The sequence below is a fragment of the Anas acuta genome, chromosome 4, assembly GCF_963932015.1.
Source record: "Anas acuta chromosome 4, bAnaAcu1.1, whole genome shotgun sequence".
NCBI lineage: Eukaryota > Metazoa > Chordata > Aves > Anseriformes > Anatidae > Anas > Anas acuta.
In genome coordinates this window covers 70,534,281-70,557,190 of record NC_088982.1, presented here as the reverse complement: position 1 = coordinate 70,557,190, position 22,910 = coordinate 70,534,281, and the positions used below count along the sequence as shown (strand labels likewise).

At 45.4% G+C, this 22,910-nt stretch overlaps 1 protein-coding gene and 1 long non-coding RNA gene across 13 annotated transcripts in view; both read left to right on the top strand.

The window, feature by feature from the left end:
* Positions 1–449: 449 nt before the first annotated feature.
* On the top strand, positions 450–15,131 carry LOC137856465 (uncharacterized). 6 transcript variants are annotated; one of them, XR_011096471.1, is made up of 7 exons: positions 450–562; positions 891–995; positions 2,759–2,977; positions 5,625–5,775; positions 6,809–7,074; positions 11,809–11,932; positions 13,231–15,131. It is a non-coding gene; the product is annotated as an uncharacterized lncRNA (long non-coding RNA). The 6 variants fall into 6 exon arrangements; XR_011096472.1 differs by lacking the exons at positions 11,809–11,932; positions 13,231–15,131 and adding exons at positions 1,940–2,668; positions 7,815–8,686; XR_011096470.1 differs by lacking the exons at positions 11,809–11,932; positions 13,231–15,131 and adding an exon at positions 8,708–8,990.
* A 1,097-nt stretch (positions 15,132–16,228) lies between these two features.
* The window catches only part of CXXC4 (CXXC finger protein 4), a 98,514-nt gene continuing 91,832 nt past the window's right edge, over positions 16,229–22,910 (top strand). For 2 of the 7 annotated variants that reach the window (XM_068681869.1, XM_068681867.1), the window contains exons 1-2: positions 16,809–17,045; positions 18,094–18,214. In XM_068681869.1, coding sequence (XP_068537970.1) covers positions 18,157–18,214 — 58 coding nt within the window. In that variant the 5' untranslated portion in view covers positions 16,809–17,045; positions 18,094–18,156. Of the gene's footprint in view, positions 16,603–16,669; positions 17,046–18,093; positions 18,215–22,910 lie in introns of those variants that run through there. The other 5 variants (XM_068681864.1, XM_068681865.1, XM_068681866.1 and 2 more) reach the window with 5 other exon arrangements.

The following is a 22,910-nucleotide window of genomic DNA, read 5'->3' as shown; positions in this document are numbered from 1 at the left end:
CATCAGCCAAGCCTTTATTTGGACACAGGGAAATGGTCTTTTATGTGAGATTTTTCCTTTTGCTGACTTGGTGGAAGCAAAGGAGCTGTATTTCTACTGACAGGTGGGCTGCTAGCAGGGCTGAGCACAGGATGGGGCATCCAGCAGGTGCTCGTGGTAACTGGCAACTCTCTGCTCTTCTCCAGGATGGGGAAATGAAAGGTTGGCTGGATTGGCCAATGTGGGAAAGATCAGTACGACTTTCTGATGAGGAAGGACTAATATCCTTATTGGCCAAAAGGGCTTTTTACTGTTGTTTTAAATCGTTTAATTGATGAACAACCATGAATATTATCATTCATAGGTTTGGCAACTTGCATTGCCCCCACCAATAGGTGAACTTCACAGCATATTGGCTTATTTTACAGTCTGAGTGAGAGTCATCCTCGTTAATTTTAATGAGAGGTTGTCAAATCAAAGAGGGTTGGGGTCTTTTTAAGGTGCTCTCCATTTTATGGGATTCAATGTGGGGTTGCAGGGGAATGGCTGCTTCAACAAAAACTTGCTGCTGCTACAAAGATTGGTATGGAAGGGGCGTTAAGGGGGCCTGTGAGCAGGACATATTTTACAACAAAACATGACCAGCATCTCCATTAATGGACCAGTGTGGGAAATTTCGGCTGCACTAAAATTAACCTGTATTGTTTAAGCATTTTATCAGACTGATCTAATCTCCATTGTCAGGCATTTATAACATTACTGTAGTGGTGGTATCTATGCATGCTATAAAACTTTATAAAACTAATGTTTTATGCTAGAAAGTGAGTTTTCTCTGAGTAAATGTCTCTGGAGCAGAGAGTACTTGTGCTGTCTTTGTTGTACAGAAGAATATAATTTTTTTTTTCTTTTAGGGTGAGGCCGCTGTAATAAATCCCCAGCTTGTTGCAACTGACTTTATGTCTGTGTACAGCAAACAACGTCATCCTTGCACCCAGCTCTTTAGGGAGCAGCCTCTGGTACGTGCTGCATACATTGCTCCCCTCCAGAGGTGCTGTGCTGTGGCTGCCCCAGCCCCGGCCACATCTTGCAGCTCTTCAGCAAGCCCTCCGGCTATGCACGCCAAAACTGCCGCAGGAAGAAAAAAAGAAGAAAATAGCTGCCTCTCTGTAGATGTTTTAAACAAAAGAGAAGAGCCATGCTCTGACCTCGCTGCTGCAATGTGCTCACCATATTGTTTCCATCAGCCCCAGCGAGGCTGTGTTTTATGAAGCGCGCAAATAGCAATCCCAGTAGCAGGGGCTGTTCTGGAGATACTTTTGGCTATTTTGGAGATACTTTTTCCTTTTTTTTTTTTATTATTTTTTTCCCCAGCATGCAGTGTCTTGAAAACATTTTAAGTTTTTTCTTTTTCTACATAGCAAATAGATTTTTGTGTCTTAGGAATACACTAGGAGTGAAAGCTGGCTGGGCATTACCAACGCCCAGCTTTACAAGCTCAGATAGGATCAGACTGTGCCATCCACACTCAGATCCTGCCCGTGCATGCTGCAGGAAGGCCATCTCCGTCTCCCCAGAGAAGCTGGCGATCTTCAGAAGCTAGGGTGCTGATTGCCCCCTGTTCTGCCCGCTCCCAATGCGTTTTTCTCTGGGTATCCCCATAGTTTGCTTGCTTGCTTTGCAAATTATTTTGTACGGCTTACACCACTAATAAAAGGGTGTTGTGCAAGGCCTGGCTTTTAGAAGAAAAGCAGACTGGCTTTGCAGCCTGCTGCCAGCCCTACCCACCACAGCACTTTCGGCTTTAAAAGACTTTATCCAGTCAAACACCACTGACAGGTCATATTTCGAGGAAGCGAGCCAAAAATGTTTTCACTGTTTGGTTGGGTAAATTCGAGCACCTTAACCCCTGGAGCACCCTCCTCACCTGCTCCCTCTGCCTTTTAAAATCGTTTCTGTGCAGGATGAAGCACAGCTCAGCTGTTTGTGCACTGAAACATGAGTAAAATGATACGTTTTCCATGGCATTACAAATAGATAAACAATCACCTGGTAAAGATAACTGGGAGGAAAGAGGGACAGACCCCCCAAAGGTGATTTTATTAATATCTGCAGGCTCTGGTTCTACTGTTACAGCCTTTTAATAATGCTTTTTATCCAAAATGGAAAGGCAGGGGCCTGGTGCTGCCCTCCACTGCCACCGGCAAGATGGGGGCACCTCAGGCCTGGGCCTGGCGGAGGCCGCCATTTTGTGCGCCACAGAGCTGAGCAGTAAACACAGTCCCTGGGGGGGTGGGGGGGAAACTCTCAGCTGGTGCAAATTATCACAGCAATTAATGCGCTGTTTTTGTAAGTATGACAATTTACACCAGATGATAATCTTCCCCCTGGCCTGAAAGAATTACCAATTTTAGCACATGATCCGATAAAGCCAGCTACAATTGCAAACCGCTGTGACTTACGTGCACTGGTAAAAAACCACTTTTCTTCCATGTTTGTTTGAACCGAGAGCATTAAATGCAACATTTACCTTCTTCCCCTTCTCTATGGTGTGCACCTGCTGAGCACCCACCCTGCAGGTGCTGCTGTCAGATTTTGGGTGTTGCTCTCCTATCTGAGAGCCCTCTCAGCGTAACTGAGGACAATGTGGCTGGGCAAGAGTGGTCTGTGCCCTGAGGTTCTTCTTGTGCTGGTTTGTTACCCTGTGCCATAGGGGTTTGTTGCTCTGAGGAGTGGATTTATTTATTTATTTATTTATTTATTTATTTGATCTTGTTCTAAGAATTTGGCTAAAAGTAGCTGCGGTTGCTGACTTGAAGAGTCTTTGCAGGGATCTTTGGAAATGGGACAGCAATCCAGATTTGCAGAGTTGTAGTCAAAGGTGTATTTCCTTGCCTGAAGGATGAGGAATAACAAGGTCAGCAGGAAATCCTCCTTGAACCCTCACCTCTGCATGAGGCCTGGTGCTTCAGGGATGTCCTCATCCATTTCCTTAAGGCAGGTAAGCCCTTATCCATTATTACTTTTTTTTTTTTTTTTTATGCTCCACTTGGGCTTTGGTGCATGTAAGACCACCAATGTGGTCTACTCCATCACCACTGTCTTGCTAGAGGCAGAGCTGAAGGCTGTTAGGGAACTATAAATTTTTTAAGATGCATGTATAGCTTCAACAACATCTACATGAGGAATTTGAGGATTTGTCTGTGGATTTAGGTACCTAAATTGTTATTTTATTACTATCTAAGTGGTGTATGTAGTTGGGTGTGGGATGCTGTTGTCCCTCTTGTATACATACAAATTTAAGCCTATGCATTACACTGCTGCAGCTCACAGGAAGGAGGGCTGCTCACACGTACTGTACATCTAACACAGATGTGCACTAGGCTGGATCCAGGTCTGAATTTTAGCCTGGAGGTGTTCCAGATGCTTCTGCTGATACATGTGTGCAATGGAAACAGGATTTCTCTAGCTGGTTAAGCACTTTTGGATTCTGCAGGATGTAGACATTACTGTTATAATAATGGTTATGGTAATTTCCAAGGTAGGTGATAAATCTATCACTTAACGCATCTATTCCTTAATTAGACAGTAAGGATAATGTCACTATTTGGAGTAGAAGGAAATGCAAGTGAGATCAGCATTTAAAATCTAAAATTCAAATGATTCTTTTCTTTGTAAGGATAAGGGGGATTGTTTAAAAATAATCAACTGTGGTGATTTATATGGCATCCTGTTGTCTTATAAAAAGCACAGATTAAAATTGCAGAAGCTTTAATGGACCCAATGGAGAAAAGTCTTAACTTTAATCCTAGCAGACATTTTAAAACCATGAGAAGATACCGAGTATAGATTTTAAAAAGGCAAAACAAAATGCTTAACTTTCAGCAGTTAACAAAAGGCAACTCCGATAACAGAAAGCTACCTAACTCCGAGGAAAGAGTGCAAGTCATCACTGCAGCCCAATTAAATGATGGTGAGACCCAGTGGGGAACCGTGGGTGGCAGATGTGAACAGGGATTCTTAGGGTTGATGGAGCATTGGACATCCTCCAGGAGAGGAAGCTGGCTGGCTGAGTAGCCTGTGGTCAGTGATTTACTGCTCAGGCTGATGACTGGGTCCACATCTCCAGGGCTATAAAAAGAAACCAGAGCTGTGGTCTCTTACTGTCTGGGTGAGCAAGCCAGGAAGAAGCTCAGGGACGAGAGGAAGGAGATGACTTTCTGCTCCTTTGAATGTATTTGATGTATTTGCTTGTAAGGTGAGCTAAGCATGTGCTTTGAGGAAGCCCAAGGCTATGGGAGGAGACCACAGGCAGGAGAAGCTCTATGCATGTCCCTGCAATGCTGAAGCATGGGCCAAAGCAGTTCGGGAAGGTGGCTTGACTCATACAGTTTTTTACTATGATGGATAGCTGGGCATGCTCTGTATCTTTGTCCCATCTCCTTCATTTTCGTTTACTGAAAATAGTTCTTTTGTACAGACCTTACAGTTAACTTTCTGTGTCAGGAAGCTTTCCAAGTGCTGGCTTAGAGACCAACAGCCCGTGAGCCTGGGGCCTTCATAAAGAGCTCTGCAGTCTTTTCTGAGGCTTCTGGATTAGTATTATTAGTACTGCACACTTTGCATCAAACCTATGTGAGCTCCTCTCTCAAAGGGCCTTAGAACACGGAATAAATTACAGTTTTTGCAGGAAAAGGGAACAAGTCAGTCAGTTTAAAATTTCACACAGTTAGCTTGCAGAGTCTCTGCTAGGGCTGTACAACTTTTTATTCCGTGAACTTTTAAGAGGATATGTTTGAAGCTGGGCTGCCACTGTAGTTCATCCCTTCCTGCCTTATTTTTCGCTGCTGGTACTTTTTCCTTTCAATTAAAGTGCTTTTTACACCAAAATCAATAGAGTTGGACTCCGAGTACACCTGATGTAACAGGTAGCTTTAAGGAAAAATAGGTTTGCGTTTAGGGTATTTTTAGCTGATTTGCACCATAACAAGCAGCTTCTGTCTGTGGTCCTAAATGTGAGTGATAGGGGGTTTGTCACTCAGAGTCTTATCTGATGCAGAAGATTTCCTCCATCTGGAGCTTCTCTGTTCTGCCAAGTTTCATCCCTCCACAGAGAAGCTAGGAGGATTGGATTGTTAATTAATAATATCCTAAGGATATTGTCTTAAGCCTCACCCTGTCAGTGCAGTAAAACAAAGCACTGATTTACTGAGTTATTTCTTTTTTTTTTTTTTGCCTGCCTTAAAAGGTTACTTCTTTTTTTTTTTTAACATCAACAAAAAAAAAAAAAGATTGTAGTTGCCACTACAACCTTGTTTATAGTGGCAAAACCTAGACATAGTGAAACTGCTGCATGTGCTGGAGGGAGGGAAAACCCCTGTCTTCCCCCCTCTGCCAGGAACGGAGTGTATATAAAACTGATAAGCTCATTTAAGTTAAAAAAAAAAAAAAAAAAAAAAACAAAAAACACAAACTAGGCTGAAAACAGTGTGCAGCACTTCCTAAACAGCAGTTCCCTGAGGCATTCTAGGTGGCCTTGGTGTGCTGGCTGGGATGGATGTGTCTGTGGAGCTGTGGGAGGAGATGGGCATGGCTGGTGTTACCCAGCACCCCCGGACACTGACTTCTAACTTTCTTTTTTTTTTCAGGGGAGCTACTTTTAACTTACATCAGCTTAACACAGATCAAATTTGGGATGGATATGTCAATCAATCCACAGACCACTGTCCTGATGAGGAATGAGTTGCTCAGACCTGCTTGTGCTCATTTCATACACCGAGATAATCACCTTGCATGCAGGTGAGGGTATTAGAAAAGGAAAATCAACAAGACACATCAGAGGTGCTGTTCAGGTATAAAGTCCTATCGTTTTCTTGACTCAGATTCCGCAATTACAAAAAATTAGCCCATTATATGCTCGTGGTCCTTTCAAACCGGAGGGCAGCCCTGTGGGCAGGGAGCGTGGTGACAATGTGAGCCTTGGTGTGTGTTCAAACACTGCCCGACAGAATTAAACCTCGGACTCCTCCAGCCCCCACATCTCCATTCAGGAGCCCGACAACAGCAGCAGCCTTACTTTAGTACAGATTGAAGTGCGTTTTCCTGTCTTCCAGCTTTTCTTCGCCGTTTGCTGGAGAGATCCAGATGTTTTTTGTTTTTTTTTGGTTGATGGAGGTGGCTGGGGAGATCCTCTTGTTGCTGCGGTCTCTCCTGTGGCCAGCTGTGCGTGCTGGGTGTCACCGCAGCCCCGTCAGGTGCAGCAGGGCTTCCACCACAGTGATGCTGTCTGACTTTTCACACAGCTGGAGGCAGGGGGACAGCAGGGTCCTGGGGCCGCTCCAGCAGTGGGTTAATCTGTCCTGACAGCAGAGCTGTCGAGACATCTTTGCCTAATGTGCCTGGGGATAATTGGGTTTAGCACTCAGGGCCAAGGCGTGAACCCTGGGGCAAAGGGATGGATAATTGGGATTACCCCCCTGTGGGGATAAAAGCTCCTCAGCTTCTTGCACAGAGTTTGGGGCGATGAGCCAGAACTTACAGACCCATCCTCTCAGGGAAGACCCTTTCAGTATCACCCTCTCTTTGTTGACTTTGATATAATCGCATTGATATAAAACTATATCAAAATCACATTGATATCAAACTTTTTTTTTTTTTTTAATTGTAGTCTTATATAGCATTTCTAACCATCCTTATGAAATAACAATAATAAAAGTTACCAAAGTCATAGTGGAAAGATGAAACATAATTATAGCAAAAAGTAATTTAAAATGCAAATTTGCCAGAGAAACTGGAAAAAAACACCCTAGTAATAATCCAACCCTAATTGCAGTGCTTTCTCTCATCGTCACTTCAAGAGCTCGGCGTGTTACCTCCCTCCCTTCGGGACGGCCTCAGCCGCGGCTGTGCTGCCACACTCTGACCTCTCCAGCGAAATACGTTTGACCCGAAATAAAATGGATGAGAGAGGGGAAGGAGGCAGCCAAACGCAGCAGGTTCCCACTCACTTGGTCTTTGCCAGATGGGCACGTGGCCACCGCTTGTCCATCGAAGGTGTCCTCAAGGATGTCACGGAGGCAACCGCGCCTCGTGGTCTGGGTGAGGCTGGCCTGTTGTGGACATCTGGGTGGTTTCTGGGGCTGCCTGCACTTGAGGTGCCTTGAGGCTTTCCGAAAGGCAGCGGGGTTGTTTCAGCAGCAATGAGCACAGTGGGACGGACTGGCCCCAAAGCAGCTTTTTCACTGTCAAGGTCACCTGAGGGGTGGCACCAATCACTTGGTGACCCCCCCTCAAGGTGCACCGGGGCACCACGAGGGTTTAGATGCCTCAACGCTGGCTCCTGGGGCTGAGTTGTTGCTGTAAGACCTCGCTGTGCTTTGAAGCAGCATGGGATGGGGTTCTTCAGGGTGGCTGCTGGCCTCACCTGGGGGGCACCTGGGACAAAGCCGGTCCCAGGCTGTGGTGCTCTTGGTTGGTGCTTCCTTGAACAACATCTCGTGTTTTCTCTGGAAATCCTAGCACAATACCACTTGCATCGTGACCTAATGATGTGGTGTAATTTGGTACGTCGTTCCTACTGTTCCTGTGCCCCCAAAGCACCCTTAGGAAAGTTTTTATAGGGCTGAAGTGCAAGATATCCTATAAACCTCTGGTGGCAGTGGGTGCTTGCACTCGCACAGGCTGCAATTCGACCCAAATTCTGGCGCTGCAGGTTAGGGACTTGAAGGCAGGTGAGGGAGCTGCATCCACTGGCCAGGGCTTGACAGCAGCAGGGCTGAGCAAAGGTTATTTATTTCCATGTAGCAGCATCGTAATGAAAAACTTATTGCCTCTGACAGGAGAGGAGCTCACCTGGCTCCTTCCCTGCTGATGGATGGGAAGGGGAATGAGCTTTTACTTGCCTGCAGAGAAGAAAAATCCCTGAAGAAGCCCAGACCAAGCTCTCCTTGTTCAAAGGGCTGCCAGGAGCTCTTACAGACGTTTTGGGGATGGGGCACTGCCGAAGTAGCGATGGTCTGAGCGGAGGCATGCTGTAAAATGGGAATGTTTTCTAAATGGTTTCTTTTAAAGCAGAGCTGAGTGGTGAGTGGGAACGCTTCCCTGCAGGCTGGCAGAAGGACACAGTTGGTATCACACGTTTTAGCAGCTGGCATGTTAATGAGGCCATTTTTATTGAAATGAGCTAAATACTATTAACATTTGTGGACTCCCAACTGATTTCTGAAGCATTTATTGAACTTCAAAAAGTGCTTCAAGAATCAATTAAAAATAATTTTTTAGATTTGATAGAAAGAAGACCAAAGAATATTCTGCAGTCACATTTACACTTATCTGAACACATCTTACCTTTGTGTAGCTGACTTGAAACAGTTTCTTCTTTTTTTTTATTTTTTTCCTTTCTTTCTGTGCTCTAAATAATGCTTAAAAATAGGTCTTCTGAGAAACCGACAAGGTAGTTTGTAGCCAATGTGACTTTGGTGGGTGCAGGAGGATGGTCAGTGTGCAGTTGAAAGAATGTACGGCTTCCACCGTACAGTGATTGCACTTGGCTATCTTTGCCGGTGGATTTAAGAGATTTGATTATTTGTTATTAAATTAAGTATAAACATTCAGAATAAAATATTGTATTAATATTTTAATTATGAAAAGTAAAAGCAGCAGAGGGCTGCCTGTCCTGGTGTTGCAGGAGGAACGGACGGCAAGCAGCATCTCCTGTTCCTCCTCTCCCCAGGCAGGTCTGGAGACCCACACCAAACCCCACCATGGCATGGGGTGGTGAAATGTTCTCTGCTCCTCTGCTGTCTCCACTGACTGCCTGAGAGCTGCAGACAGCACAATATTTAAAGTGCTGTGACAGTCATATCGCTGCTTCTGGTTCTTGCCTCGTCTCAAACTTAGCAATTATTGGCCACTATGATTATTTTTTCATCAGCTTCCTTGAAGGAGAAAAAGCAACCTCCCTCCCCCCTTCAAAAAGAAAAAAAAAAAAAAAAAAACACAAGCAAAAGAAACACGCAAAGAATACACATCACATACAAAAATAAACCAATATGCATAAAGAGAGGCACTTGTGTAAATACACCTAGAAGTGGTTGATTTTTTTCCTCCTCTTTCCTCATTCAACTCAAATCCTTTCCCAAACATTAAAAACAGACTGGTCTGAAGGAGAGAGAAGGAAAGCAGCAGAAGCACGCTGCCACTCGGGTGCCTGTAACATCAACCCTGCGTGTCCACAGCTCTCTGAGCAGCAACCCAGCCAGTATCCCTGTGATGGGAGTGTGCCCCAGGATCATTCCGAATAACCAGAAATCTTCATCTGACTTTTTTGGGGGGCAGGTTCACATTATTCACTAAATTTGTAGGATGGTGGCAGCTAGCATCTAAGTCTGCTCGATGAGGACCCTGAGTACTCAACGGGGTCAAGGGCTGGGAAGTGATTTGGGGTACGCAGGCAGCACAAACCCAACTGGTCATGGGTTTTGTTGCTTTGGCCATGGTCGTGTTGCTTTGAATATTGCATAAGCGACTTGAATGCTCAGTCTCTTTGGATGCTGGACAGTTTTATGGCAGCTCTGCCCTGAAAGCTTTACATGCCAGGGTCCTCGTGGGGTGACCACCTGAAGGTGGTCACCTTCACTAAAATTAACAGTGCTGTTCGATTGGGGTGGGGTTGGTCCCAGTGGTTAACTGTGCAAGAGCCTGCTGGAAAAAAAAATTTAAAAAAAAGCAGCTGAAAGCATGAAGTCAGCAAAAGAATAGGGCAAACGACCGATAGGTGTCTGGGCTCCTCTTCCCAGCTTGGCCAAGAGGACCTCTGCAGAAGCCCCTCAGCCTCCCTAAAAAAAAAAAAAAGGCACATGAAATGGAGAGAAGAGTGTTTTAAAGATACAAGGCAAATGCAAGAGTATTTGTCTGAGCTCTGTTCTCTGACGTCGCAGAGTGGTCAAAGTGAGGAAGCAAAAGGTTGAATGCTTTTAGTGCTTAAATAATTAATTCTTGGCACAAATGAAGCGTAAGGACTGATGGGGACCAGACCCAGCGCTGCCTGTGTAGCAGTGGGCACAATTAGATGAGCAAAACCAGGTAATGGGGAACTCTTACGTTTAGTTCATTTGTGCCAAAGGTCCTCGAAATCCTGTGATGGTGCCGTAGCACCATCCCCTTCCTCGCCCCTACCCCCCAGAAAATAATAGTGGAAAAAATGCAGCTTTAAACAGAAATCTCTTTGCCTGTGGAATTGTAATAACAAAAAAAAAAAAAGGCATGACTGAGTAAACATGAACTAAAAGGGCTGAATTTATCCTTCCTGTAAGTTTGGCAGAGCTGGTGCTATGGTCCGTGTCCGTGCGGGTGAAGTCATCCTGACTGGTGAGGGGGGTGGCTTTGTAGTAGATGGCTGTAAATGTTTGCAGATATTCTGCTCTGCCACCAGAAGCATATTGCTGTTGTGCAGGTTTTCAGTGCCGTGTGTCACATAAAACACAGAAATAGGACAAAGGAAGCTCTGTTTGGTTAAATGACCACATACTGAGCATTTGTCATAAACACGGTTTTGTAAGGCATTGGCAAACTGCTATCACTTACGTTTTAAGAGCTTACTTGTAGACCAGCAGTCTCTAGGAAAACAGTTTGAATCTTCTATTTTTTTGCAATGGGGTAGTTTAAAGGGTTGGTTTGGGTGAATTTTTGCTTTGTGATTCACTGTTCTGGATCGTAAGCAAAGTTATTGTTGTGCTGCTGTTTCTTCAGGAACGGTATTGCTATTTTTTACTTCCCTGTGAATGGCAATAACATAAAGAAAGCTGGCATCAAGGATTGTGTTTTATAAGAAAAGAAAGAGGAAAGATGAAACGGCTACATATGGCAACATGGACAGTTTCCAACTGAATGGGGAAAAAAAGAGTCCGATTTTTGCAGCATATACAGAGAATTGAACTGTATTTTTATGCAAATGCTTTAGAAAATGCAGCTCAGCAAAGGCTCTTTTCCTGCCATTGGCTGGGAAGCATTTTGAGCGCTTAAAGACTCGCGTTTTCCACAAGAACTTCATGAGAAAGAATATAAAGAGGTAATAGAGCGTCTAAAAACATGCCTACCACAGTTGTGTTTTTTTTTTTTTTATACTGAAGTTTCATCTCAAGAGTCAGCTAAGAGGAGGAAGCACTGCCGTGCCTTTGACAAGCCCAACTAGTGATTGTTCCTCGCTGTTTTAACGTTTTTGTTGAGAAATGCAGGTCAAGAGCAATTTGTTTGTGGAGTAAAAGACAAGGAAGACAGTGCTTGTTTGATGGCCCTGCTGCCAGCAGAACCCCCTGTCCTAAAAACCCTTTGGGACAGCACGACCTGGATGCAATATTGGGATGTGGGTGAGTGAGGCCCCAAATTAGGATGCTCCTTGGAGGAAGGGCTTAAGGAGCTGGGCCTCTCTACCAGCACGGGTGGGATGGGCAGACCTCCCAAGTTCTCTGTTCATATGAAAATAAATCACGCGGCGTTAAGCCTGGCAGTGTGTGCAGGGTGCCTGAGGGCATGTATCAAAGAACATTTTCTAAAACAAGCCCGAAGGAAATAAACTTGCTTTTGCAGCCTTCCAGAAGGGGACACAAGAGGAGTCTTAGGCTGCCTGGCTGTCACTGTAACTTCTCCGTGTATCTGTTTGCCATTAGAGTTAATTGTGACTGAAGGAGATGCTCTCCTGCGGGTAGGCAGAAAGTGGCAATATATAAGCACAAAGCAGACAGAGGAGCGGCAGGCGAGAGCCCTCGCAGAGGAAGGGAGCTGGTGGGTGAAATATAGAGCCGTGCTTAGTGCTGACACTTGTTTTATATGCAGTGCACCAGGAAGGCTAGAGGTGGCTGGCCATGCCATTTCTCAGCGCCGGGTGAAGCACAGATGCAGGGCACGACTCCGTCCGTGGAAGCCAGGAGGGGATGGCACCAGATTGCCTCCAGTTGTGGTAAGCTGCTAGGGTTTAAAAGTTGGCTCCAAACGTGTTAGATTTGAATAGCTGGACGTCTGCCTGCTTTAAAAGAAAAAGAAGAGTGGAATCAGGTATTCTGACAAACAGTTTGAGCCCTTCTATATGTTTTAATTTTTAGCATTAACTTCAGGGCCCTTCCTGTAATTTCAAACATCTATAAAGAGATGAGTGGAAAAAAAAAACACAAACATATCGTCATCTTACAGAGTACATTCAAAGCTGGCCGGCATTCCTCTTAAATAACACTGCTGTGCCTCCCTCCTACCACCACATTTGTCCATCGTTTGTGGATAAGTGTTAAAATGAGCTGTTGGGATGAAAATGTCCTCATCACAGATCCAAAGCTGCTACTAGAAACACTGAGGCTGAGAATGTGCATTTCTCTGCCGGCAGCATTTTACCAAAATACTTTCTGTAGTTTCTCAAAAATGCTTTCCTGTACTCACAGAGGTGGGAAGCAATTGAGTGTGTATTTTCTTTCCTACAGTCTCTTTCTTAATACTGCTGAAGAAATTGTTCTGGAAAGAAGAGAGAACCCTATTTTGGTTATAGGTGCACACTTCAGGGATGCCCACGTTACATCACCAGTGACCAGCTTAAGCCAGAAGGCTTTTAAAAACCTGACCTTTTCCTTGGTTCTTTGCCACGGAGAATGCTAGGGGCAATGAAGGAAGCTTACAAAGAGCCATACCCTTGTAATTACCTGAGTAGCACCAAGGGATCATTACATTCATCCCATCCTTGCAGCAGCGGGGGGACGTGTTGGCGCAGGGCATGCTGCCACGTGTCGAATTTGCAGGGGTGAGAAAAGCCAATGCTGTGTGGGTGGTGGCTGCTACACACTGCTGATGGCAGGAGTCACACCGGAGGAGCTGAGGATGTGTTTAAGGCAAAATTTGCTGGCAACAGCCACAGTCCCAATGCCGAATGCAATCCTGGGCAGGGGGAGTGCCCTGCTTCGGTGCTCTGCAGCTCTCCTCGGCTCCCCGGGTATCTCATGGCGCATTCCCCAGACTGAAACCAAGCAGGTTCAAAGCCTTGGAGAGAAAACCAGCAATTTCTGCACAGGGCGGACTATGCGTGTGTGTGTGCGGTGTGATGGGATGGGTGATTTGGGGAAACGGCGTGGTAAACATTTCAGTGATGGTGGCTAATTAGATAGAGGTTGAAGAAGGTGTGATGAAAAGACATGCTAGTGTATTGCCTACATAGAAGCTTAGAGCAGAGGTAATACATGGCCCCAGAAGTTAATATAAATGGCTTAATATTTTCAGGTTTTGTGTCAGGCAGTGATAACCAAAAGAAGAGGATAGGAAAACATGCCAATCTCGGGAGGAATGAAGAACAAGGAAAAAAAAGAAACAGGCATCGGACTCTCCCTGCTGAGCGCCATTGACCACTGAATTCAGAGAGCTCCCACAAGGTCAGACTTGTGATTTATTTCATACTGGGGATACCATTTGGGGCAATACACCAAGGAGAAGCGTGCTATATTGACAAGCTGTGCTGATGCTTTAAAGCTTAAGGTGTCGCTGATTTCTAGCCTGCTGGGTAAAGAGGCTAAGATTTTGTGCTTCGTTTCAATCGTGATTACAGCACGATGGGCTGATGGTCTTTCTGTGGTTGCTTCTTCACAAGAGTCACTGTTTTTTATCTTTCTCATGTATATCAGCCACATAACTGTTTGGAAATAGCCTTTAGAAATGAGAATGAAAGAAAACTGCAAAGATTAGTACTTGAACACTTGTATGGACTATCTCTGTAAGTCCTGGAGCTGTCTGCACCTTCACCACTGCCAAATCCCAAGCTGAAGGGGGCAAGAGCATTTCTGGAAGCCCCAGCTCTGGGATTCCTGCAATTCTTGCTTTCCATTAAAAGAACAGGTTTCCAGCTGCTGTGATTGCAAATAAAAGGTTGAAAATGTAAGCCTAAGTATGCAAAAGCAACAGATGCAACTATAAAAAATATGATTTTTTTTTCCATTTAGTCCTGTTTTGAACTACTCCTCCTTTCTCCAGGCAGCTGATTCATTCTTTTGAATAGATGGTGTTGGCAATACTGTGTTTTTGTTCCCCAAGGGATAACTTCAGAGCTTTGCTTTCAAAACCACTTTGCCCAGTTTAGACATCTCTTAGAAAAACTAAATGAGAAGGAATTTGTAAGAAAAATTAATGATCTGCTACATAAATTTTTCACAACCTCGCACACGGATGGAGTGGGTTTGTAGAGTTACAGAACTGCGGTGACTAATAATAGTAATAAAGGGTCTGATTGTATCATGTGGTTAAAGATAGTCATAATACTCTAATTGTCTTTGCAGTTTTCCCACTCCTTGCTGTGACATCAGCCCATCCCCAGACCATTACATCCTGCTCATGGCTCTTCTTTGTTGATAAATAATGAGTCATTATATGCCTTGCTCTATGACTTGCACAGCTGTATTGCCAAATTTTCCTCTCTGCAGAATGAATCCCCCTTTCCAAGGGGGATTTAGTGTGCCTTTAAAATGGCAAAGTTTATCTGGCAACACACGTGCCCTTTAGCAGAGGATGGACTGGGTGAAATAAGGCTCTTGCTGGATGTTTCGCACTGGGAGCAGGCTCACCTACGGTAAACTGTACGTTTTTATTAATGACTAAACACTGCCACTTTGCAAGCCACCACGTGCCAGGATTGGAGCTGGGAAATCCCAGGGCTGGGATTTCTGTGGACTTCCTTGTAGGGCATATCAAAGCCAAAGACTCCAGAGCCCTGCTGTGACTCAGGCATCTGAACTGCATGCTGTATCTCAGGATGCTTATGTGTAAACAGATACACAAGGACATTACATGTTTTATCCACAAACACAAAGCTGAATCGGTAATACTGAAATCAAAACTTGTTCTACAGCCTGCTGCTAGCTACGTGACAATTAGGAAGCTCTCCTAAAAAATCTTGACATGAAATCTAAAACAGATACTAATATGTATTAAAAAGCACAAGAAAGAGTTACAGTGTTTTCCAAAATGACAAAAATACTTAGCACCCTTTGCTTTGACACTGAGAACATTCAAGAATGAAGGCTGTGTGAAGCCTGGCACTTTAAATAGTGGATTTGCGTAGTGGGAAGATAGTGGTTTTCTTTCATTCTAATTTAAAAATATGATCAAGCATGTGGCACAGCAAACTTGCAGTGTTCAAGACCTGCTACGCTAATATGAATGGCTTGCCAACAGACAGTGTTCAATGCAGGATGCCTGCTTTGTACAGATGACTTGGGGGAGATAGAGGAGTGAAGGGAAGACCCAAGGGTATACCAGATATTCAGTGAAGCAGGATATGTGATTCGTTTGTTTTTCTTTCCTCGCATTAATAAATCATGTTTCTCGTGCTTGCAAAGCAAAGGAAGGCCAAGAGAGAGGGTGGCCTGGGGAGCGGTGCTGAGTGTCCCTGGATGAAGGAGGGACAGGTGAAAACCAGAGCAAAGAGTGGGGTTGCTGAGGTGCTGTCAGGCCAGGTGGATGGCCTCCAGTCCCTGCTCTTGTCTCTGTCTCCACGCCGTCCCTTTGTCCTCGCTAGATTTGGAGCCCCAAATCTGCCAGCTGTCTGACAAAAGCTCACCTCAAGCTGGCCTGGGGTGTGTGACAGGGCATCTCTCCCAACACACCTGCTGAAACCACAACCCTCAGCCTTCACCAAAACGCCATTATTTCACAGAAAACCCTTCACCACTTGTGTACGTGCTGCTTTCTGCCCCATGCCACAGCCTCCACATCCCAACGGGGCCGGCGGCCACCACAAAGCCGTGCTGGTGGTGACACCAAACCTCCGCTCCCTGGCCCCATTTTGGAGTCGTGCAGGGTCTGTGGGGCGGCGAGGCACCCTGAGGGCAGTGTGGTGTGCTCTCTGGGATAACGGAGGATTATAAATGATAATGTAATGTGATAATATATGGTAATAATAATATAAATGATAAAACTCTGTGGGTCTTCCCTCCCAGCCATGCTGTGCGGCTGGGGGTTAAACCGCGATTACGCCCTGAACAGCCTAGTCACCGCCGTCTCTCTGCCCTTCCCCGGTTCTCATCCCCGAAAAGGGGCCAAAAAATCAAAAAATAAATAAAAAAACCACAGCCCTTAAAGGATTTACACCGCGACACCCGGGCTCTCCTCAGCGGGCCGCGGGGCGCCGGGGCGGGGCGGGCGGCGATGGCGGCAGGGGGCGCTGCGGCCCCGCCGTTGCGGCGGCGCTGTGGCGGGGGCGGTGGGGCGGCGTGATGCTAATTGGAGCCGACACGCGGCTCCTCCATCATCCCCCGGCAGCCCCCGCCGGCTCGCAGTGCCTGGGAGGCCGCCGCCGGGGAAGGTGTTGCCGCCGGGAGGCCGCCCCCAAGCCCGGGGCGAGGCTGTGGAGCCGCGCCGTGCTGTGTGGTGTGGTGTGGTGCCGGCCCGGCGGCCATGTTGGCCCCCAGCGGGCGGCTGTGGCGGCGGCCGCGCTCCCCCGGGGCGTGACGAAGCAGAAAGCCGCCGTGTGATAATTAAGCTGCCAAGTCCCGCCCGCTTTGTCTTAATATAATCTAAATCCCGGGTGTTGCGTGTGCGCATCGCGGTTCACGTAAATATCAAAGGTCGGGGAGGTGCCGGCCCCACGCCCCGCGCCCCGCTGAGGTGAGGCGGGAACAGCTCTCCACAGCCACCCCCCTGTCCCCAAACCGCGACCCCTGTGGCACCGAGTGGGGGCCCCAGGGGCTGGTTTGCCTCAGGGAGATGGTGGCAGCCCAGCTGGAGGGGATGGGAATAGTCCCTAAAGCTGATCCCCACCCAGCTTTACACCTGAAGCCTTTTTTGGAGGCAGTATTTAACCAGAGACTTCTTCCAGCTGGGCAATATTAGAGGGGGAAGGTGCCAAGTAACTGGGTGATGCCTCAAGCTTATGTCTATCCATCTACCCATACTTCTAGAAATAATATAAACGCCTTTTCAGGTTGTATCGGAGCTCCTTGATGTCGAGGAGGAGTTGGAGCACTCAGTGAGGCCACGCGTCAGTAGGAGAAGCTGCCAAGCGCCCGCTCATCCCTCCCATCGCGCCCCTCCAGCAGCCTGTCTACGAGGTAGCTTTTGCTCTGTGCATGTTCTGAGGAAAAATTTGTGGTGATTTTGCTCCTGGGCTGTGCAGGACCCCCAGGTTTTGCAGAATTTACATGCGATGTGTGTGTTTGGAAGGGCAGGACAGAGGAATCAGGGGCTGCTGGCTCTGGGTCCTTCTGTTCACAGCTGGCATTAGCAGATGAGCCCTGTCTGTCTCTTTATTCATGTAGAGACTTACATTTTCCAAGGCACAGGACACAAACTAGGCTTGCAAGGGACTGCTTGCTTTTACAGGCTTGCCAGAATTGGGAATTTGAGTTGATCAATCTCAGTCTTAAAGGTTTGGACTCTGAGGTTATTCCCACCCTCGTTTTAAACAGATGTAAATCCGGAGCTAACTCCACTGAAGGAAGAGTTATGCGGCACAAAGCCACTGTGCATGTCTGTGAGCAGGTACAGCTGACAGAAATAAAAATAATGAAGTAGTGGTGAATAAGCCGGGCACCTTACGTTCAGCCGTAATAAGCAGGGTATCTGAGAGGCAGATGTTCTCTGTCTTGCAAGTGCTAGTCTCTAGCTGAGCATGGCTGAGAAGGCAGTGAGGTCCCCTGAAGCCCTTGCGAGGCGTGAATGTATACACAGGTTTTAATGATGTCTTAGAGGCAGAGTCCCCGCAATCTGATCCCTACATGCAGAATTACAGTATTAGATACACTGCCAGACAAGTGATAGGCATGAATTGGCTTTACAGAGATCGGCCATTACATGTCTCCTTGTGTCTACCATAAGCCATTAATCAAAGTTAATGGATGTACTCTTCTGCAGCTTTGTTCTCTCAGGGCAGATTTATAACCCCAGGTTGGTCCCGTAAGCACGGGTGCCGTACATTACACCTCCCGATGATGTCTAGTGCTGGAGTGCAACATGTAAAGGGCTCCTTTGCAACTGATGGTGGAGTCATTTTTGACAGGACTGGGCAGCTCTACTGCCCAGGGAATTGTTGTGCGTTAGCAGGATGACAAAGACTAGGTTTCTCCTGCCCTTTCACGTTAACACGCTCCCTGCTACCAGAGAATAGCTGTGTGCTGGACTGGGACCACACTTCTCTGACCTTTGCATGAGCCCAAAACAAGCATGAGGAGAAACTCTTCACCCGGTCGCTGCTCCTCTGTTGTTACTGCTTGGACTTTAGGTAAGCCTGACCTCTAAGAATATTTCATTGTCAAATACTTCTGTTTTTCTTCTTCCTGTGGCCACCTAGAGAAGACTGCTCATCTTATACATTAGAGAGGTTTGCTGTACAGGAATTTTTTCCTGTTTTCTTTATTTAAATAGCCTTTTCTGTTTCTTTGCATTGATTTCTTCTCTGGTGTGGTGCAGTCACCTAGAATGGAAGGCAAGGATGTATCTATTTATCTTTGCTGTTACACTGTCAAAGAACATCCACCATTCCCCCAACAAGAATTTTTTTTTTTTGTGTGTGTGTGCTTACTTTTGGATCTTCACTTGCACTCCAAGCCCCTGCACATTTTAATGCCTTCTTAGATATTCTCTTTTCAAAATCCATCAAGTTTTTGCTTCCTCCCCCCGCAAGCTCCCGCCTTTACCTTCTGGAGTTCTTTTTGAATTTCTTCTTTTTCATTCTGTGGCTGTTTGAAGTCCTGGTTCTGCTTTGTCATTGTGTCTCCCAGCGTCTTCATGTTGGCTGTCAGGTTCCTCTTCACAGATTCACTTTTTAGCCATCTCCTCCAATGCAAACATTGCCCAGACAAAGCTGCTGGTAAACTTTGAACGGGCTTGCTGTCTCTTCTAGTTGTGCTTCAGGGGTGTTTAGTTTGCCCATACCCTATAGCCTTTTCAGTTTGGAGCTGAGAATTACCTGGAGTAGGTCACTGCAGTGTGACAGGTTTTTGTTCTTTTTAATGTTCGTGTTTTTATTTTGTTTTTGTTTATTTTTTTTAAATAATTTTACATCTCTTTGCAAATGCTGTACAAGCTGAGTGTCATTCTGGGAACAGCACATCTTCTGTAGTGTTGCTACTCGGGGTATGGGCTTGTACACCTGCAAGTTCTGCACAGGTTTTGTATTCAGTAACTTAGTCTTTAATAACCTGTCCCTTAAAGCCTTGGTTGTCTAAGGAAAATCTATGAAGATGGGTTAATAATCAACAGCTTGCATCACTGCTGTGGTCCATGGAAGCAAACTCTTTTGTGGATAGCAGTTAGTGGGATAGAGCATAGATACTGGGCAGTGCCTTGTTCTGCATGTAACAAAGGTCTGGAAGAAGGTTCTGCTGGAGCCAGTTGTGCTGTAGGAGCTCCTGAATCCAATTTTGCTGCTTGTGTGGAAATAAAGGAGCCAAGTACTAACCCAGCCAGTCCTGACAGAGCTGTATGAAACCAATAATCGCTGTGGTTTCCAAGTGTGCCCACTGCCAGCCACATCATATAAGTAACGTTGCTACACAGGCTTGCAGGAATGTGCTGGTGGCATTGCATGGACTTTACAGCCAGCAGTGAAAATCCTTCTTTACCTTCCATTTCATACGGACACCACAGCAGGACCAAAACACAAATCAACTTCTGAGTGAGTGTGGCTGTGATTTTACTCACAGGAGGACAAAATTAAGCATTGGGGTCAGTGCCTGCAGTGAGTAAGTGAGGTGACGAGTCTGCCCTTCAGAGGATAGCGGTTGGGTCTCTTCTACCTTTGTGGAAGAGTTGGGGAAAAAAAAATCCTCAATCACATTTTTTGATCCATAGTGACTGAGTAAATGAGTTTTCTAATTTGAAAACTTGTCTCTTTCTCTGTTGGCAAAAGTCTGGTTACTGGATTTCTCTACTTCCAGTTCTTCCTGGAGGTGGACATAGGTGGGCAAAGCGTTATGAAGGGGTAGATTTGATGAAGAAAACAAACTTTTCAAGGAGACCTGATCTGTTTTGGTGTGACATGAAATTTGGTGAAGGCTTATTAAAAGTCAAAAAACAAAAAACATAAAAAAAAAACAAACAAACAAAAAAAAAAAAACACAGAAAAGGAGAAAAGGTTTAAAAAATGATTTAATTTTGTATGCCTTTTTTTTTTTTTTTTCCTTTTCAGGTCAAAAATAGAGAGTAGAAGGCTTAATACATTAAAGGCAAACATTCCTCTCCTCCCCCCCCTTTTTTTCCTTAGCCATAATTTCCCCCCCCCTTAGCTTTTATTTCAAGTAGATTCAACTGGAATTTTTTCTACCCATGATTGTTTTTTGTTTGGCCGTTGAACCAGATAATCCAATATTTGCACAGCTCTCCCTGGAGCTGCACAAAGAGGTAATGCTGTCACTATGATAGGTAGACCTCAGGAGATAGCGTGGAAACAGAGGGTCTCCTAGCAGAAGCTCCCTGGCCTTTAAATGTTCACTCTCAGATCTTCAGGATTTCCCTGCAGATCTCTGGGCCGTGTTATATTAGAGGGGTTGAAGTGTTGAGGGGGCTACACTTTCCCAAAGGAAGCCAGAGGAAAAATGCTGCTGGCGTGGAGTTCTTGGCCTGTTCATGAGTATTTTTCCCCCTAGGGAAAAATAAGGCTTCTAGTGCTAAATGGCAGGATTTATTCCTAGGTATGTTTGAGATTTATATTCTTTGTGTTTTGTTATTGTTCTGAAAACAGGGTTATTTATATACATATATACCCCTTGTCACTGGTTCTTGTGGAGGCTGATGTACCTCGTTTTGTTTGTACAAAAATATTTGTTCTTAATTAAACTCACCTCTTCCTGTTTGCACCAAAACATGAAAATTGCCTGACCCACGGAGCTGTCAGCTCGGACAGATGGCTTTTTCATGTCTAGCCATTTGCATGTGGAGATTCAAAGTCTTACTACTCTCTCTTAGGCAGGTAGTTGTATAAATTATCGAAGCAAATGCCCACCGTTACATGCAGCTACAGAAGTAGGTTTCGTGCTTGTGAGATTTGTTTGCACAAATACTCCAAGCCACCAAATTCTCCACCCAAACCTGCCACAGTTGCTCAGATCTTCCAGCAATTGCAGTCTAATTAGACCTGGCATTCAAAGTTGCCTCCAGCATTGGAAACAAAAGTAATTTAGTCGTAATAAAAGTGGTAGATTGACAGCTCTGGAGGCTGAACGCAGTTCATCTGCAAAACATACTCAAGGTGGGAAAGAGCTACAAGAATAGCCGCAGTGACTGTCTGAAGGGCTTGACCCCTGCCTTGAAATGACAACCTCCGAGGGATGAACATATGGGTAATTTTCTACAGGTCCCTCTACTGTCACTGCCAAGAGTGCTGCTAATTACTGACAATAATTAGTATATTGTCTGTAGTATGAATACTTTTCCACTAGGAAAAACACCTGATTCATTGTACGGCAGCCATCAAATGCCCATCGTGTAGTGACAGCGTTTAGTAAGTTAAGAATTATTCTGAATTTGAACCACAGCTGGTGAGGTGAAAGGCTTTATCCTATTACCAGTCCCCTGAATCATTCAGTCTACGGCGCGTGAGGCACAGGGCTGTGATTACCAATTCATTTCATAAAGGCCAACCGTTTAAAATTCTCTCAAACTAGCAGCTGCTTGAGGAATGAAAAAGCACTTGGGGCTGGACAAATATCTTTTTCTTCTTCTGGGTCAATTTAAAAGGAAAAACAACAATTCTTTCCCCTGACAAATGAGACTTTCAATCAGCATTGAGCTATCGCTGCAGAAGGGTAACCTGTCTTTGCTTACTTGACATATGGGATCCTTCCACTTCCAGAGGTGGAAGTCATGGTTAGGCTGAAGAGCACTTGACAAAATAAGTCGCTTCACGTTACCAATCCATAAGAGGAATCATTTGGGTTTAATGGGGAGAAAAGAATAGGCAATCCACCCACTTTAGTTTTTTCGTGGTGCTGTTGAATTCGTTTATTGCTGTTGCTTATAACCACAGACAGAGGCGAGAAAGACTTGTCCTGCTTTCCCTTCTCTTCCCTTCCCTTCTGTGCATTGGTTTATGTGCTCTGAAGTACTCATTTCTGATGTAGGAAGGACCACAAGTGACTTGTGAAATCTGACAGATCTCCAGATGCTGAGTTAGAATGCTCCTCATTGCAGGAGGCAAACCTTAATGCAGTAGGCAGCAGGATTACGGGAGGTATATTTACCTTCAAGAATACTCATTTTCCCTTTCTAATTATCTCTTCATCTGCTGAGTCAGGAGGAAAATCAAAATCATTTCTGGTTTAGATTATGTTTTCCCAGGACTGACACGAGAATTCTGGGTGACATTCTCAAAAGCATTCAATTTAGACCATCGAGAGACCGTGGCTTTTAGGAGCATCTGCTCCTCGGACGTCTTTGGTACTGTTTCATAATGTCCCTATGGTTTGGAATAGGTAGAAGATCGCTGCCTTTGTCGCCATCAGTATAGGGTAAGATCATCATTGATGCTTTCAGATGAGGCTTTGAAAATGACTATTTCATACATTCTAACTGGAAACCAAGTTGTCGATGAGACGTGTTTCAAAAGAGTAAGAGTTTGCACTAATATTTCCACTATACTTTTTTTATTTGTCTCTCTGCAGTCTATTTTCCTGATAACCACAAACTACTGCAGAAGAGGAGGAAGGTGGTTTGTGTGTGTGTGTGTGAGGAATTTCATTTTTGCTCAGGGCAGTTGGGGTTGTTTTCTTCTTTTCTACAACATTCCAGGGTGATCTTCAAATTCCTGTTCCCCGTTTGAAAATCGACTGTAAGCAAGAGGCTTTTCTGCCTGCTTCATTGGTCTGTTCTGCGCAGCCTACGAGCGGTTTCAGACAGAGGCTTGCTCTCCTTCCAGAAACATGACCGCTTGCAGTCTGCATGCTTTAATGATCTAGAAATACCGTGCTGTCGCACTCACT